Genomic DNA, 16,962 nt, shown 5'->3' with positions numbered 1-16,962 from the left:
TATTACCTAAACTTTACTCTCGTTAGGAAGGATGAAGAGTTCTTCTCAATTCCTTCTACCTAACTTTACTTTTGCTACAACATTAATCAACTTATTTACCTCCCTTCATCATTCTTTTCTTCCATATTCTACTCAGATCAGACATCAGAAGACATCAATTCTACACAACTATTCGAGCAACACACCATATCTTGAACCTACTCTATAGCATTACTTGAGAATATTCAATCGTCAAACCCTAGACACCTACTAAACAAGGGGCGCCAAAAGACTATTCAACGTCTAAACTATCACTGATTTCTGTTCCTTTCTCTACCTAACCATTAACAGGTACCTAGAAAACGTGGATACGATAACGCTCATTTCCACAAATATATCTAGATTCCTCATATCCATAACAACGTACGTTATTCCGTTAAATATTGTAAAAATGGGTTGCTAATTGAAATCTATAGGCCAGCATCGTTATTTCGGGGGCTGTCGCCACCCCAGCCTCGGGGCGGCCCATTGTTACCACCTTCGTCTTCACCACCATCACCGTCTGAGTCTACCATACGCTCCCTGGGGGAAGATCACACGACGCCGGGCCGCGCCGGCAAAGTGGCAAAGTAAGCCTTTAAAATATCTTTAAATATTCCAAATGCCTCCTTAATATCTACGTATTAATTAGTATTAGGGTACGCGGTACCAGACAAGCACATCCTACCCCAGTAATATGGGCAGCGGAGAAGCCAACAGGCTTCGACGACAGGGCGTTGGTGGCGGAGGCTGTAAGAAGGTGTTTAACAATGAGGGAGCGCTTAATTCTTGCTTTTATTACGGGAAGTATCATATTATTATTTTATTACTTTCGTGGACAATAGCCAGGGGGATGCTGGGGGTTATCAAGGTTCGGATGATGCTGGACGAGCCTTCAACTCTGATCGATATACTGTTGTCATGGAGCTAGCCTCAGTATCTACCACAATGCCGATAATCAACGAAGAAGGGCCACTAGGAATTGGAATGGGCACACGAGGACGAGGCAATAGACCATAGCTATGCATTATGTATTGATCGAAGCAACGAGGACGTTGCGTAAGCATGAGATGATGAGCTATCGCAACGATTAGTCATTGCTAGTATATTCATAGTTCAGATAGAGTGATATTAATCTCTTCCTTTAATACATCAACCTTATAATAGGCAACTTAGCTCATTGTATTACATTAGGTACCTATCAGCTAAGCCTCTATTTAAACTATAGGCAGCAGAGCTCGTTCTTAGTTCCTTAATCAACACTGTTATACACTTAGATCTCGCGTAGCTTACATAAATGATCGTATTTCTACGTGAATACCGTGACAAACTTCAAACTTGGTATTAAGTATACAACTAAGATGCCGGTACTATACTTAGAGGCGCTCCTATATCGTCTGTATACAACATGCCGGCAACGCTGGCGGATGTTAGAGTGGAAATGATACCGGAAATAAGGGCTGAAATGGCAACCCTAGACACATCTCCAGCACGTTCAGGGGCAAGCTGAGACAAGACGCCGATCTGAGTACCAAGAGAACCGACGTTGCCGAAACCCTAATTCATAACAAAATTATTATCTAGAAGCGAGAGAAGGATAGAGGGTAGGACTTACGCAGCAGGCATAGGTGGCGATGAGCTGGGCTCGCGGGCTCAAGTCCCTGTAACGGTCGTCTGACTGAAGAGCCTTGAATGCGGCGTACTCGTTGATGATGATTTTCTGACCGATAAGTTCTCCGACAAGCAAGAGATCGTCATTCGGTACGCCGAGTAGCCAGGATACGACGTAGAAGCAGTAGCCAAGAATAAACTGAATGGTTAATTCTTCGATGCCCCAATAACTACCCCACCATGTAAGAAGTCCGTTGATTAGACCGACAAAGGCGATGATGCAAAGAAGCGTGGCTACGATCATGCCGGCGATCTTCAACCCGAGCCAGGCACCGTTCGCGAAGGCGTGCAACGAATTGGCGGCCTCGTGCTCGTCGCTTTCTGGGATAACGACCCGCCCGGATGTTAGGGTCTCTTCCGTCTCCGGCCAGCGCATTTTAGAGACGGCGAGGGATGCCGGGATAGACATAATGCAGGAAGAGACGAGCGCCTGAGGGTTTAGGCCGAGACCGATGTAGGCCACAAGCACGGAACCGGCGATGGTGGCAAAGCCGCACGTCATAACCTGATGGATCTCGGCCATGGTCATGTGCGCGACGAACGGACGTACCAACATGGCAGATTCGCCCTGTCCGATGAAAGGGGTCGCGGCGGCCACTACGGCTTCGGCACCCGAAACTCGGAGAGTCCAGAAGAAGAAGACGGCGAATTTGCCGACGAACCACTGGACAAGGCCGACGTGATATAGGAGGGATACGAGAGCTACGAAGAAGATGATTGGCGGCACAACACTGATGAAGAACCAAGTCAGTTTCGTCACCGATTTCTCCGTTAGGAATTCGACACCGTCGGCGGCGAAGCTTAGCAACGTTCGGGCCAGCGTAGAAATGAAGTTGAAGATGTCGTAACCAGCCTGGGATCGCAAGACGAAGACGGCGATAATGAACTGAGTGAGCATCCCGCCTTGAGAAACGAGTTAGCGTATCGCCGATTGGTATGAGAAATGGGGAAACTCGATGGCTGCTTACCGATGACGGTGTGCCAAGGAATTTTCCTCCAGTCCTTCGAAGTGGCAGTCAAGATAACAATCATAACTACTAGACCAAACAGAGATTGCGCACGGCGGGCGCGCGTGTTGTCGCCAGTCTCTTCGGGCACCATAGAACCGATTAAGAAAACTGCAACGGTGACGACGGCAGCAAGTGGTCGATGTAGCTTCTTCGGGGTCAGCTCATAAACCCTGAAGGCGGTATGGCGCCAGACGAATTTGACGGGCATCATGGCATATTTAACTGGGATCCATAGGAAGATGATACGAAGCGTGATCGCCAGGTATACTAAGAATGGGATCAGCCAGTTCTTCTCGTTCCGAAAACGAACGAGGCCAAAGATCCACCATCTGGATAGGCTATGTCAGCTCTGCGACTCGATGCGCGACTGCGACGGCTCATCGGGGGTCGCGCCAGACTTACGCCGTAAAGACGAGCCAGATAAAGAGGTGGACGTAGGCCCGAAATCTTCGATAATAAATGGAGAGGAAGCTCTTTTGTACTTCGCTCTCGTCGCCGGCTATCTGGCCTATATTTGCGCTCTCCTCATCGGTAAGCGACTTCTCGGCGGCGGCATAGTCGTGAGGCTTCTCTAAACTCTTATCCGGCGTGTTGGCCGAGTAAGTGACCTCGTCTGAATGATTGGCCGACTTTGAAAGCACGGCTTCTTGTAGCGATGAATTATGGCCGGCGAGGCCTTTGTCCCCGTGAGAACTCATCGGATCGAAGTTCAAAACTGAGAAGACCCTTTTAGCAAAAATTTTTTTTCCTTCTTTTTTCCTCCACTCCTCCCTTGTAAGTTTAACTCGACTCGGAGAAATTCAATCCTCGACCCAACCGAGTGTGGGGTGGTGACCACGCTACGTTCCCGAGGACCTAACGCGGGAGGAAGTCAGAGAGAGGAGGGAAAGGGAAAAGGAAAAGATCGGGAAGAAGAGGTTATATTATTAGCGAGATGCGAGCCGGGGGTCATCGAGGACGTCAAGTGATCGATCTACATTTCTCCAGATTGGAATAAGACAAGAATTTTAATACTTTTTTCCAAGGTCAGCCTCGGTGGACGAATCGTACCTTGGTGGCGATCGCGTGGTCTAGATGAACCCGGTCCAACGCTAGAGTATGGAGGCCTTCTAGAAGGGGAAGGCAACCCTATCTAAAAGGCACATTGGATGTAATCTTTTTTTTTTCACCCCCTGAGATGGGCCTAGCGGCCGAGTTAGTACATACCGGTTTACTTATCATATCATTGTGAACCCATCTGATGCGTAGTCTCACGGTTTGACGAATTATAAGTGGTTAAACAGCGATTAGATGAAAAGATCTCGAAGCCACAGCCGTAGCTGACAAGGGCAAGATAAGAACCCATTACCAGGGGCCCCGAGACAAAGGTACCTAGCCAAGAGATTTTACACTGTACCTAGGTAGGTATTAAACTTAGATAACCACAGGTTGATGATAAGAAAATAGCAGCTTGATTATTACATAACCTAATGTTTTATCAGCATTCCCAAAGGAACGGGGCGCCGAGAGTTTTTTCTCCAATCCCGTCTCCGCCAAATATCAAGGTCCGAGTCTTTGATTGGCTGAAAAATCATGATAACGGGAGTTGTGATGTAACCTTCTTTTAGCAACGGTAAAATAAGCCGGGGATAACCTGGAATGGGGGGGTCCCTCATCCGGCCAAAATACGTACTGATAGGCGTATCCGACACGGGGCACAGCACCCTGCGCACATCGCACAAACGACATAATCGACCAACGAGATAGACGAACACGACGTTACCTCGCTTGGGGAAGTACATTTTCTGTAAGGATTACGTATCGCGCAGGTACTGATATAAAGCTCCGGGGAAGAGCATGGTATGAGTATGTATATTGTTTAGATATAACGCGCTGGAGCCATATCAACTTTTTCTTTATTTACATGTACTTGTAAATGGTTACGTTGACAAGTTTACGTGAAGAATCAGCAAATGATCACGAGACCACGGCTATAACATAACAAATGTGGAACTCGGGAGCTAAGCACACGCAGCTTGGTAGCGCACGATACGAACCATTTTCAGTAAATCGAGATACTTCACAAGTACGTAACTTCTAAGATACGGTAACACCGACCGTAATCTCCCCGAAATGGACGTAAAAGTCTTGTATTACATCGCTTCTCCGCACCAACTCCAGCTTCTATTAATGCCAACCATCCCATTGGGTCGGGGCGCTCATTAGTATCCGGGGCGTATATAGACAACTGATAGACTTTGGAATACATAGTCTTCAAAAGCAATCTTCGTAACAGGGCCATCCGGTATGTATACTACGGTAAGACACCGAAATACATCTGCTGTGAAACAATAGTAATTCGACGGTTGACTGGTCAATCTTAGAGATAAGGGAAAGCAAGTTACCGCTGGAAAGCTGACCATCCCAGCTGAAATCAGCCTCCATGCAGCATTTAATAAGGCGAGATACGCCTTGCAGATAAGACCAGTATAGAATTCAACTTTCCAATTTGGTATTCTTTTCTCCTTATCTCGAGTTCTTAACCTTGCTTTCCCACAACAACCCCTACACTCATATCAAGATATATACGTACGTAGGTAGTATAGCGCTCCAGTTAAAGGCCGTAAATATCTAAACTGGGATCGTGTTTCTTGTCACCTTCCTAAAGCGAGAAGATGGCACGTGCGCTACATGGATGGACCGCGTATCGTCGATCTTATACCCCTCAGCAAGAGGTCAGCCAGCTACGAAGCCTCGGCAATTGGGATTGGATAGCAAATAGACGCTTTGGTAAGTGTTTACATCGGGACGAACCTGATGAATCTAGACCTAGGCGATGATAGCATTTGATAGCTTATTTGATTGTGGTTTGAATCCTGATTATGCTAGCTTGTAGTCTTCGGTTATCATTCCATCTCCAATTGTCGGTTAAGTCTATCTACTATTGGAATAATAGGCAACTTGATACCAGTGGAAGGAATGGGTAATATAAACCGCTCATATATATATATGGGCTAGTGAATAAGGCGCTTGATTATGATCAGTGATACACAGAAACCCTCTTCATTGTCTAATGAGCAAAGGTAGTACTTTATAATCTATCGTACGAAACACGCGCTATAAACCAGCGGTGATTGAAATTATAACTTACTAAAGGTTTAAGTCACGAGGGACTTCGTTACGGTTAAAGGAAACGAAGGGAATCTATCATGAGGGAAGCTATAGTACACTACGGCGATAATCAAGGGCAAGGTTTCATATTTTCATCGTCCAAATAGTTTCGGCATGGGTCTGACGATTCCTTTAGAGAGACTTCTTGGGGTTTATGATATTTTCACTATGAGGATCCGAGTTACTGGGAACTTACTGGAAGGTTAACGTACGGGCCTTAATGATACTCTCTTTTGATGCCTATTTAAGACTCTTTCTCTTAGTTACTTAAGTGCTAAGGCACTTCATCAATACAGAACTTATACGATATTAGAGCTGAGATACAGTGATATTGATATAGCCGGTGCTCTATGGTGAGTGTATTAGTGTATTAGTGAGTCTCGACAGCTGCAGCCTTTCTATCACGGCTGTCAATACCCCCTATGGACCGTGTTATTGATATTAATATTATTGCTACATATACCTAGTTCTACAGTAAATTAGGGCCATCATCCGGATATTGATCAACAAAGTCCGTACGTCCTTCTAATAATACATCGGCATTTAATCTAACACTCCACCTAACCATATCAGTTGAGCTCTTCTCTCTAAAACCACCACCGTGGTCTCCTATATCGCTTGAGGCGCTAAGAGGGCCGGCCGCCCTATGGTGGTGAAATAGTGCTGGCTGGGTTGTTAAGCAGTTATGATACCTGCGTCCGTTTACCCCTTCGCAAAAGAAACGAAGGAGGATATCGAATCCGTCTGTGACATCCTTGAGGCCCACCTCATGCAGAAGCTTTCGCGCACCCGCCTGGCTTACTGCGTATCCAAGTGTACAGACGCCTTCTTGTACGTGATGTACCGCCCTTGTATTTTCTGGATATTTATCCTTTAATGTGAAAGGTACGTTGAAAGTCCATAGATTCCGTTTGGGGGCAACAGTCTCATCTTCGAGGTGAATAACTCGCCCTTTTGGTATAAGGGGATTGTCTTCGAACGGGAAGTGCATGCCACAATGGCCAATCCATAGCAGATCCCAGTTATCGCCATACGGAGACAACTTTGGGAGTTCAGTATTGGGAAGAGAATGAAACAAAGTATCGGGAACGACGGGAAATGGTCCCTTAGATGGAGTTGGAAAGGTAGGATCTGTGTATGAATTGGAGCTAGATAGGGGTTGTGTAATAGCTCGCGTAGACAATGCGAAGTCTTTTAGCTGATGTTTGATTCGGACGTCCCAATCAACATCGTCCTCTAATATTAAAGCGGAAGTCAAGTTTCTTCGAACGACCCTATAATATTTGAGAATGAGCAAGGAACTCATAGGCACTTTAATAAACTGCTTACTCTTGAATTGCGTTCATATGTGCGCGCCACGATCCGAGAGAAGCATCATTCATCCTCTCACGTTCAAACGTCATGGGGATTGCTTTATCGGGTATATCCTTTCCGTTTACACCATCCACAAATTCTATCCTCATATTGCTAAGGGCAGCTTGTAAGAACATACCATCGCGGCGGTCTGTCCGTGATGGCAAGCCAACAACGAATATCTCTTGGAACTATACAGCCACAACTATCAATAATCTCGTAACACATATCATACGACTGGTTATTCATACATACTCCAAGTGTACTGTTATTTATGTCGCCGAGTAACCTATCGATGTCTCCGTCGGAGTTGAGTAGTGGTAAGTTAAGATATATTAATAAGACAATGAGAAGTGTAAGAACTATGTGTATTACACGATTTGATGGGAGTCTCGCAGCCATTGCAAGAGAATATCTACCTATACATCAAACAGTAAAGAGGTTAAGCGATCTGAATGAAAGAGCCTTGCTAAAATATCTAGGACATTATGAGTTGGAAGCCTCATATTAGCAGAGTCCTAAAAATACAAAGTTCCTAATACTAAACCAATAGATATATGTAAGGTGCATGATCGGCGGTTACTCATATGGAGGGCAGAGACCTTGCAATGGGCTATTTTATGAATGGATGAATTAGCGCCCGACGTTGAAGTTATCTCAGCTTCGATGCTACGTAAATTGTGGCTGGCCAACGAGATGAGTTATTTGAACCCGACAATACGGCACCGTTGGCGCAACTACATAGTAACAAATCACGGCAAGGCCCTGTATTGTTTGCTTAAAAAGCTGCAACATTTATCATGCAGTTGGTTCACGTTCGCCTGCTCGTCTGCATAATTAACCCCGTCCTGAACGGGAACTAGGGATGCCGAAATGAGCTTATTGGACACTAGGTACTTGAACTCATATTCCTTTTAATTGTGATTGATACCTTAAGACTAAATACTTAGCTGCTTTCAACAGATGTCAAGTTCCTATGTGTTCAGGTAATAATGTCGTAATTTCCTTTTCTCTTCTCAATAGTTCATAGCCCATTCATCTACATTCTTATACTATATTTCTTGAGGCTTTCATGTATTATTTCTATATACCCGCTAAAGCTACTCGATATGATAAGCCTTTTCCTTATTTTCACAATAGCCTCGTTCGCGCTTGCACGATTCTCGAACCCCCCTCCTGGTCAAGTAACGTGGAATATCGGTGAGATTCAAAATATCAGTTTCAAAACGGATTTCGAAACATTCTCCATCGCTCTTTGGCAAGAGGGTCCTGACAGAAATTCAGCAACTCTCGGACCTATAGTCTTTCGTAGGTTACGCGAACTCATACTATCAATCTAGACATCCACTAATCAGACCCTACAAGAGACTGTAAACAATGCAGCGACTCAATTTACCTGGCTTGTCCAGACGTACGACTTTGACTTGACCGTATCGAGCGTATTCTTTTTCTGGATGTTCGACGGCGACCCTTCATTTCAAGGGGACCAGTCGAGTCCTCAAATATCTTCGTCATTCTTCAACATATCGAACGAAACCACGGTTAGCACTACAACACAGACAACGCCACCGAGCACCTCAGCCAGTCAACCACCACTATCTTCTCTTACGGACAGTAACCCAAACGAGGCTGTCCGGAAAGATTCCAACGAACTGAGTGCTGGGGCAAAGGCCGGAATTGGAATTTCTGTTAGCATAATAGGCCTGGCGATAATTACGTGCATCGGGCTCTATATTAGGAAATCGAAGAGGCAGAGTCATCATGTGGTTGATGAGCCTGTCGGAAGTCCACAACCAATTCCCCAAAAGGAAGCATGGCAAAATAATATGGTTGCGGAAATGGATGCCTTACAGAGGCCAAGCCATGCCGAATTACCTTGAGGGTGAATGTTTTTTAAGGTAGCGTTGGCGTTGTCGATTTAGGACTTATCCGAAGCGAGTTGAACTGAGATTTTATTAGAATAGAAGAGTTAATTTTGGTACGAGATATGAATCTTATAACGCTTCGCATTTTCCCAGCATGTAACCATCTGTGTTGATAGGTATCTGAAGTAGTGTCATGGCGTGAGACTGTATGTCACAATAATAATTGGTTCACCCCTATTCGCATGACTATTGCCCGCAAATTAGTTAATCATGTCGTAGTCATCACTTTATATTTATACTAACAGGCTATGACTGCCCGTTTTATAGTTACGCAATTAAAGTCCGCGGCAAAGAAAAGGGGTCGAAGACTACGTTCAAAAACGCCGGTTCTTCTCTTAGGCTTCTAATGCCTACATATTACCTACGTATCTTTTTGAACTATAGTAAGGGGTTAAAGTCCATTGGCAATGTGAATTCGAATGATGAGCTACGCTGCGAGGTTAATATGCTTAGCCTATTTGATGAGCGCTACACGCACATAGTCACCCTATTGCATGATATCATCTGGCGTGTAGAATACCGGGTGTAATTACTATTTAGTCGCTATATACCGAACCGGAGCATAATATCGTTTAACTCATGGCCCATAGCCCTTCTAACGCCAAAGCAATCCCTCAAGTACCTTGTTGTACCTGCCGCCCTGGATCGTGAACGACGCAAGGATCTGATCAAGTTCCGCCTTGTCCTCCGGCGAAAGAAGAACGTTCTTGGAATTCTCCTCGGCACGCTCAACCCTCGTAGCACCGGGGATGGGAATGATAGTGCCAGCTTGCGGCGAGTTGGAAACTGAACGAATCCAGGCCAGCGCAAGTTGAGCCGGCGTAACACCCGCCTTCTCTGCGAAGGATTTCAGCTTGTCCACAAGCTCGAGGTTCTTGTTAAAGTTCTAATTAAGAGATGGGAGTTAGCTTCGTAAGAACATCCCCGGATAGGGTAGAACAAAGGATTCTTACCTCGGGCTGAAAACGGTCAAAACGCCGACGGATGTCTCCCTCGGGGATGTCGTCGACAGATTTGATTTGACCGGTCAAGAAGCCACGGCCTAAGGGAGAGTAAGCGACAAGGGGGATATCAAGCCGCTTTGCCGTGGCCGCTACGCCATTTGTTAAGATATCAGGGGTCCATAGGGAGAACTCGATTTCCACCAAGCTTAGCGGGTAGATGGCGTTGGCCTTCTCGATGGTCTGGGCGCCGGCCTCGCTAATTCCCACGCCGCTAATTTTGCCAGCATCTACAAGTTCCTTGAATGCCCCTAACGTCTCTTCGAGTGGCACGTTGGGGTCCATACGGGCCGGACCGAGGATGTCTATCTTCTTCGCGCCACCGAGAACCCTGAAGCAGTTCTCGGCGCTAGCAAACACTTCCTCGCGCTTGATCTTAGGCGCCATGGTCTTAAAGTCGACGCAGCTCTTAATGAATAGGGTGACCTTGCTCGCATCCTCCGGGTAAGCTTCGAAATAGCGGCGCAGCAGAGCTAAGCCAGCTGTCGGCTCAGGCATGCCGTAGTAGTCACCGCTAGACCAAAATGTGGCGCCTTGAGCGATAGCTGCTTTCATGGTTGCGAACGCCTGCTCGTCGGGCGTGTGCGTAGGGCGCCAAGTCATGCCCATAAGCCCGAAGCCTGTAACAGCCCTAGGCCTGAAGACGGTAGCGGAAGTCGAAGACATTTTGTTGAGATGGTAAGATTTGCGACGAGCGAAGTTGTGAAAGGGGTTGCAGAAGGTAGCTGAGATGAATGAACGAATACGGGTTTTCTTCAGAGCCATCACGAGGTCATCTCGACTGTTTAAATAGCCTAGGTACTTTCGTAGAAGATCTCGTCATAGAAGTGATGAAGCGGAAGACGGCGCACAAAAGTGTTTCGGCCTGTACGACATCATCGGGTTTCAAAGAGACCGAGTGATTAGGTGCCTGACAAGTCCGGCCGAGCTGAGAAAGACTCCCGGTTTTAGGATTAAAGGGAGCGCGAAAGAAAGGGGCGCGAAAGAAGGGAGCTTGGCTAAGGCGGTTCGCGACGTCTAAACTCCGACGCATAACTCCCGTCTTTGCGGTGCCGCATACTAACCTATTAGATGTAAGTTATAAGGAGTCTCGTATTTACAGCTAGGACTGGAGGCTTTGACAGGGACCAGCTGGCGCAGCTCTCGCCAACACACGTATTATGTGTAACCATCTCCCCAGTCATATATCTGATTTTACGGCACAGCGCGTTAGTGTTTGCCTTGCCGTTTACACATGTAGTTCTTAGGATTTGAATCATACCAAGTTAATCCAACCTTCCAAATTCAGAGACTCATATGAGAAACGTTAGAAAGAAAGAGAAACATAAGGGCCATTAAGTCATATTATTCAAATTTGGCTCGGATGATATAATTAAAAATTTGGCTCGGATGATATAATTAACTACCTGGGTACCCAATATACTGTTAATGTACATATACTAAAATGGAAAGCCTCTTTAAATCTGATTGGCTGAAATTACGTATACTATTCCTTAAAGAGTATAGGGCACGCGTCGAATCTTAAGTCCCATCTTGGTACTTCTCAGCAGTTCCAGGGTTGCGGAGATAAGACACATTTTAAAGCGACGCTAAGGCCTCACGCCGTGATAACTGATTGGTTGATTTAACAGCCCTACGAAGGTCCGGGCCAAAAGTCTTTCACATCTGGTCTTAGCAAACCACGTGCGAGTAAAAAAAGGACCGCACGGTATTACTTAAGCTGTAGTGGCTAATGCCGCTATAAATACAGTGGTAAGCCACCTAAACTTAGCGTACGGGCCATTATCCAAATTTTATCTTAGCAGGTGGCTGATACAGTATTAATAGAAAGGGATGACGTTCGAATACGGTGCTAGGGACCTCCACATGTGCAAGACCTTTGACCCGGACCTTCGTACAACGTCCCGAACCCTATTTCAACTTTGAGGCGCCCCCACGCACAGGACATTCTCTTCAACTATCATGCTTGTCCTACCCAGATGGTGGTAATGTTCGACAACTTTCAAAGTCATCTACTATACCGGTTGAGAATGTAGCCTAGCGAGGACCACCAGATGACTATTTTCAAGAGTATTTAATTACGTCATTCACATTATTGGCAAGTGTCTCTAAATTTACGTAGCAGTAGGTTGATCCTGTCTATTTCGAGGCTTTTATAATGTCGAATATTATCGTGCTACCTACCACTTTGGAGGGGTTGTTCTCCTTTGGGGGGATTTATCAACTATCGAGTCTCAGCCAAAGCTTGTAGCCTGGTCATAATGTGCTCAGTTTCGGCGATGAGTAGAATAGGATCCCAACAAAGCTCCTACGTTGATCTCAGAAGGAAATAAATTAAGAGGCTTCGGATAACAACGAAAAGCCTTACAGTTTGCCTAATTATCTGACGATAGTATCATATATCGGGACGATACAGGCCTCCCATAGTAAGGCCTCGGGAGTTCCCATAAGAAAGGGTGTGTGTCGGGAAATCATTTCAGCTCTAGCCTTAGCTTCAGCCTCACTTATCAGGAGTCCTGTTGTGACGGGTGTTTGCTTACCCGTGTCTATTGTAGCCTATAGAATACGGCTGTGGCTTGAGATCCAGACCTTTGTGTCTATATTTACTTTATCTTGCATTAAGATACGCCCCGTGATGGGATGCGACTCGTGATAGGATGGGAGGCGCAATAAGACAGGAGGCGTATTGTCCAGGGGCATCATGGTGTATAGGACGACAATATCAATATGAATTCGGGCGTAATAAAAGAGATGGGTGATGAGGTTCTCTTCGAATATAAAATATAGGAAGTCATGAAGAAACTCTAGTTGAAAGATCCCAAGCACTCATCGACACTCCTTCTCTTACCTCATTCAAGAAAAGAGCTATCTCTCTTGTGTCACTCGATCATCATGCTCTCACGCGCCATCTTTAACGCACTGGCGATCTTTGCCTCCACAGCTGTAGCTGGGCCTACTTGGCACGCGAGCAGAGGTGAAGATCTTGTGAAATTCTTGGAGAGGGCTACTACCCCCACGTTAAACTTCCATATTTCTCCCAATGCTTCCATCGTTACCCCTGATTCCCCTGAGTGGGTTGACGACACGACCCGCTGGTCCACGTGGAGCGCGCCGACTTTCAGCGTCGCATTCCTCCCGGCGGAAGAGAAAGATGTTTCGGTTGGTGTAAGTGGGCTGAAGCCATCCCGCTTCGGAGGAATTATATATATAGGCTGACACCACTGACACCATCACGTAGCTCCAATACATGACGAAGCACAACATACAGTTCCTTGCGGGTGGCGGCGGTCACGGGAATACGGTTACACTGGCCAAAGCGAAAAATGTTGTGTTTATTAACCTGGAAAAACTTAACAAGATCACCGTGAACTCCGATAAGACCATCACCGTCGGCGGTGGAGCCAAATTCGGGGATGTCTACGCGGCCGCTTACGGAGCCGGTCGAGAATTGCGTCAGTACTGGTCTCTTTAGCACTACTATACTGCTATCTATTCAACTTATTCATTAACTAATAATCCGATGCAGCGCTCGGTTCCTGCTCTTGTGTCGGAGTTGGTGGTGCAAGTCTTGGTGGCGGCCACGGCAGACTTCAAGGAAAATACGGCTTGATAGTAGATGCCATCGTTAGCATGCGCGTAGCTCTATGGGACGGATCTATCGTTGAAGCATCGGCCACTAAGAACTCAGACCTGTTCTGGGCTATGCGCGGAGCTGGCCACAACTTTGGCATCGTTCTCAGCTTCACATACAAGACCTGGCCTCTACAGAACAACGGTTTGAACTATAACGCAGACATGACTTTTACCAACGCTTCTCTGGAGGGGGTCTTTGGCGTCATTAACGAACTTATCCCGAACCAGGACCCCGGTCTTGCCCTAGATCTTTTCATCCTTACGGACTCATCTACCCACGAAGTAAGGATTGCCCCAAGACACTGTTGGAAATCGGAATTGAACTAATATCATTAGACTGTTACCTATCTTAACATCGTGTACGCTGGGACTAAGGAGCAAGGAGATCGATTCACAGCCCGTTTTGCTACGAACAAGAAATCGACCGATCCTATTGAGCGTACCTCCTTAAACGTGACCATGGCCCCCTGGAGCCAGATCACACACGTCGCCGCTGGAGGCATGATCGACTTGGCATGTCTCGACGGTGCAAGCCAAAACGTTTACACAGCCAACTTGAAGCACTTCGACATACCCCAGCAGCGGCAGTTCTACAACTCCTACGTAGAATTCATCAAGAAGAACCCCCTCGCATCCAACTCGATCATATTCTACGAGATCTTCGGTCAGAAGGCCGTGGCCGAGCAGCCAGCCGACCAGACATCAGTCGGAAACCGCAACTACGCCAATATTCTCGCTCTCTACCAGACCTCATATACGGACGAAAGCGTCGCTCCTGCAGCCGATGCGTGGGCGCGTGGTCTTCGCGACGAGGTAATCAAGCCCGAGCACTCGGGCTACGATATCGAATCCGTATATATGAATTACGCGCACGGTAACGAGAAGCTGGAGGCTATGTATGGTTATGAGCCGTGGCGTCTGGAGCGTCTTCGTAGCCTCAAGCGCCGTTATGATCCTAAGGGATTTTTCAACTTTTATAACTCGGTTCTATGATGTGGTAGGTACATATAGGAATGCAGTCAGTTTTGATTTTTAGGCTTGGTTTTTTTTTTATGTAGATTATGAAGTTTATTGGTTGTATGTTTAGAGCTTAGGTATTCGCTTTGTGGCGGGGAGATCAAGTGGTGGGGTTGGGCGTCACAGTGTGTAGAATGATCTGCCCAATGTATACTCTATTATAGATTTTCTAGAAATGAATATTCTAAGGATATCAGTGCCATTGAGACATTTTCCGGAAATTGATTTAATATAGTCATCACGCTCTTAAATAAACTCTACATCCGGTTTTTAGAAGTCTTTCATAGAATAAGTACCTAGGTACCCACAAAGTCACAACGCCAACGCTAATTTAGTCAATCATTCGGGTAAAAGATGGGACACCGTTAACTGGCTACTTCAACAGCAAAAACAAGCCAAATTCTCAACAATTCCTGAATCCCCGGTGGCGCAATTGGCTAGCGCGTCTGACTGTTAAATAACTGTTATCAGGAGGTTGAAAGTTCGAGCCTTTCCCGAGGAGATTTTCTTTTTTTGTCTTTTTCATCCGATTCTCATAGTAACATATATCTTGAAAATAAGTCGGTCGCAAGTTTTTTTTTTTTCTTTTTCTCTCTTACTTTTATCGCCTCTTAGAAAGGCCCATGATTTTACAGGCGGCTTATCTTCGCTTTCATTGCAATAATGAATAATGTCGATTCGTGCGCCTACGGCATTGCTCAAGCGTCTACTTAAACGCACCGAATTCAGGGGAGGGGCTACATAACGCCAGGTATAATATTTGCCTGAGTTACTACAAGGTAGTTGTGCTTCCCGCCAGGATCACGTCACATGTAGCCTTCATCAATTTGCTTGAGATGATAAATCTATTTTTTATATTAATTTCCCCATACATTGAAGTATCATGATAGAGTCATGATCTCCATCTAACTTGCTAATCTATGCGTGCCAGTGGGATTTCACCCGAACCATGTGAGATTCTCCCCAGCCCTGTAATCTTATATCCACGTCTACAACGTGACGATCAGCTTCGCACCACTGACCTGGGCTGGGAACCTGGCTAGACCCTTCTGGATATCAGGGAATCCGTGACCAACAACCTCGGCCTTGACGGGGACCTTGTACTTGCGCTCCTCCAATTGCTTGCCCAGCCAAGCCATGGCGCCCGGCTCCGCATCCAACACGCTGACCAGCGTAGAATTGACTTCCTTAGGAGGTTGTGCGTCAGGCCGAGTAAGAACCAGAGAGTACAGCTTCGGTCCGTCAGCTCTGAGCGCATCGTAGATGGCGGGCGTTTCAGGACCAGCTCCGACGGGGTCTAGAATGGCGTCGAAACCAACTCCCCCAGGCGACGCGGCCTTGAGAGCTGCACTGTCCTGCTGAGCGGATCGCTCGAGAGCCGCGTTCGCACCTAGAGATTTCAAGTGCTCGTGGTGAGGCTTTGAGCTTGTCACCACAATAGTAACGGACGGCAGCGCAAAACGTAGGATCTGAATAGCTGCGGCTCCCACGGCGGAGCTGCCGCCAATGATAAGAATTGACTTTGGCGGGTTTGTGTTCTCTATCTTGGAAAGGCCGGGGATGCCTACTTTGAGGCCACCGGCAATAGCACCCGCTGCGGTGAGGAAGCAGGTTCTAAAATAAGGAGTTAGCTTATATGAAATAGGGGCTTCCGAACAGAAATACGTACGACAGAGAAGCAGCCTCTTCAAAACTCAAGTAGGCCGGTTTCTTAGTAACTTCTTCTGCTGGCGCAACATACACCTCCTGGAATGAGCCCTTGCCCAGAATACCGTGAGCGTAGCTTAGGACTTCATCGCCGGGCTTAAAGTTTGTGACACCCTCGCCGACTTCTTCGATAATGCCGGCGCCGTCAATGCCGAGAACGGCGGGCCAGGATTGGATTGTGGCACCGAAAGTGATGTTCTTCCAGTCAATTCCGTTGATTGCAACGGCCTTTGGTCGGATAGTAACTTCACCAGCGCCGGGCTTAGGCTTGGGTGCCGTGATTAGCTCAAAAGATCCGCCGGGCTTGGTCGCCTGGTAAACTTGAATGGTGGACATGATGAATGATAGATATTTGCTTGTTTGAAATATTTATCTTTGGTATGTTTAATGTAGTCGAGATGATGATGAATAACAAGATGGTAATTATTGCAATTTCAACAAGTTGTTAAGGCTTCATATATACCCCGCAATAGGGGA

The 16,962-nt window shown here is 46.4% G+C and overlaps 6 protein-coding genes and 1 non-coding gene across 7 annotated transcripts; 3 read left to right on the top strand and 4 right to left on the bottom strand.

The window, feature by feature from the left end:
* Positions 1 to 1,143: 1,143 nt before the first annotated feature.
* On the bottom strand, positions 1,144 to 3,659 carry F5Y00DRAFT_34719 (H+/nucleoside cotransporter). The gene is made up of 4 exons (XM_048013520.1): positions 3,102 to 3,659; positions 2,658 to 3,028; positions 1,634 to 2,592; positions 1,144 to 1,575 (listed from the first exon to the last, which is right to left on the bottom strand). The coding sequence occupies exons 1-4, from the start codon at positions 3,395 to 3,397 to the stop codon at positions 1,375 to 1,377; spliced, it is 1,827 nt and encodes a 608-aa protein (XP_047866575.1). The 5' UTR covers positions 3,398 to 3,659; the 3' UTR covers positions 1,144 to 1,374.
* Positions 3,660 to 6,318: 2,659 nt separating this feature from the next.
* Positions 6,319 to 7,312, bottom strand: F5Y00DRAFT_260519 (glycosyltransferase family 25 protein; the record flags this gene model as incomplete). Its single annotated transcript, XM_048011026.1, has 2 exons — positions 6,319 to 7,123; positions 7,179 to 7,312. 2 exons carry the CDS (start codon positions 7,310 to 7,312, stop codon positions 6,319 to 6,321), a joined length of 939 nt encoding a protein of 312 aa, XP_047866574.1.
* Positions 7,313 to 8,181: 869 nt separating this feature from the next.
* Positions 8,182 to 9,222, top strand: F5Y00DRAFT_232844 (uncharacterized protein). The gene is made up of 2 exons (XM_048007227.1): positions 8,182 to 8,510; positions 8,568 to 9,222. The coding sequence occupies exons 1-2, from the start codon at positions 8,312 to 8,314 to the stop codon at positions 9,080 to 9,082; spliced, it is 714 nt and encodes a 237-aa protein (XP_047866573.1). The 5' UTR covers positions 8,182 to 8,311; the 3' UTR covers positions 9,083 to 9,222.
* A 415-nt stretch (positions 9,223 to 9,637) lies between these two features.
* F5Y00DRAFT_232843 (putative pyridoxal reductase) lies at positions 9,638 to 11,487 on the bottom strand. Its single transcript, XM_048007226.1, has 3 exons — positions 11,390 to 11,487; positions 10,081 to 11,316; positions 9,638 to 10,013 (listed from the first exon to the last, which is right to left on the bottom strand). Exons 2-3 carry the CDS (start codon positions 10,891 to 10,893, stop codon positions 9,723 to 9,725), a joined length of 1,104 nt encoding a protein of 367 aa, XP_047866572.1. The 5' UTR covers positions 10,894 to 11,316; positions 11,390 to 11,487; the 3' UTR covers positions 9,638 to 9,722.
* Positions 11,488 to 13,015: 1,528 nt separating this feature from the next.
* F5Y00DRAFT_268380 (FAD binding domain-containing protein) lies at positions 13,016 to 14,754 on the top strand (the record flags this gene model as incomplete). Its single annotated transcript, XM_048012242.1, has 4 exons — positions 13,016 to 13,293; positions 13,367 to 13,580; positions 13,655 to 14,043; positions 14,098 to 14,754. The coding sequence occupies exons 1-4, from the start codon at positions 13,021 to 13,023 to the stop codon at positions 14,752 to 14,754; spliced, it is 1,533 nt and encodes a 510-aa protein (XP_047866571.1). The 5' UTR covers positions 13,016 to 13,020.
* Positions 14,755 to 15,196: 442 nt separating this feature from the next.
* Positions 15,197 to 15,280, top strand: F5Y00DRAFT_t50. The gene has a single exon. It is a non-coding gene; the product is annotated as a tRNA-Asn (tRNA).
* Positions 15,281 to 15,767: 487 nt separating this feature from the next.
* On the bottom strand, positions 15,768 to 16,821 carry F5Y00DRAFT_260515 (GroES-like protein; the record flags this gene model as incomplete). Its single annotated transcript, XM_048011025.1, has 2 exons — positions 15,768 to 16,392; positions 16,448 to 16,821. The coding sequence occupies 2 exons, from the start codon at positions 16,819 to 16,821 to the stop codon at positions 15,768 to 15,770; spliced, it is 999 nt and encodes a 332-aa protein (XP_047866570.1).
* Positions 16,822 to 16,962: the final 141 nt, after the last annotated feature.

The sequence above is a fragment of the Daldinia vernicosa genome (genome assembly GCF_022497035.1).
Source record: "Daldinia vernicosa strain CBS 139.73 unplaced genomic scaffold F5Y00scaffold_14, whole genome shotgun sequence".
Lineage (NCBI taxonomy): Eukaryota > Fungi > Ascomycota > Sordariomycetes > Xylariales > Hypoxylaceae > Daldinia > Daldinia vernicosa.
This window is presented reverse-complemented; position numbering and strand designations above follow the sequence as displayed.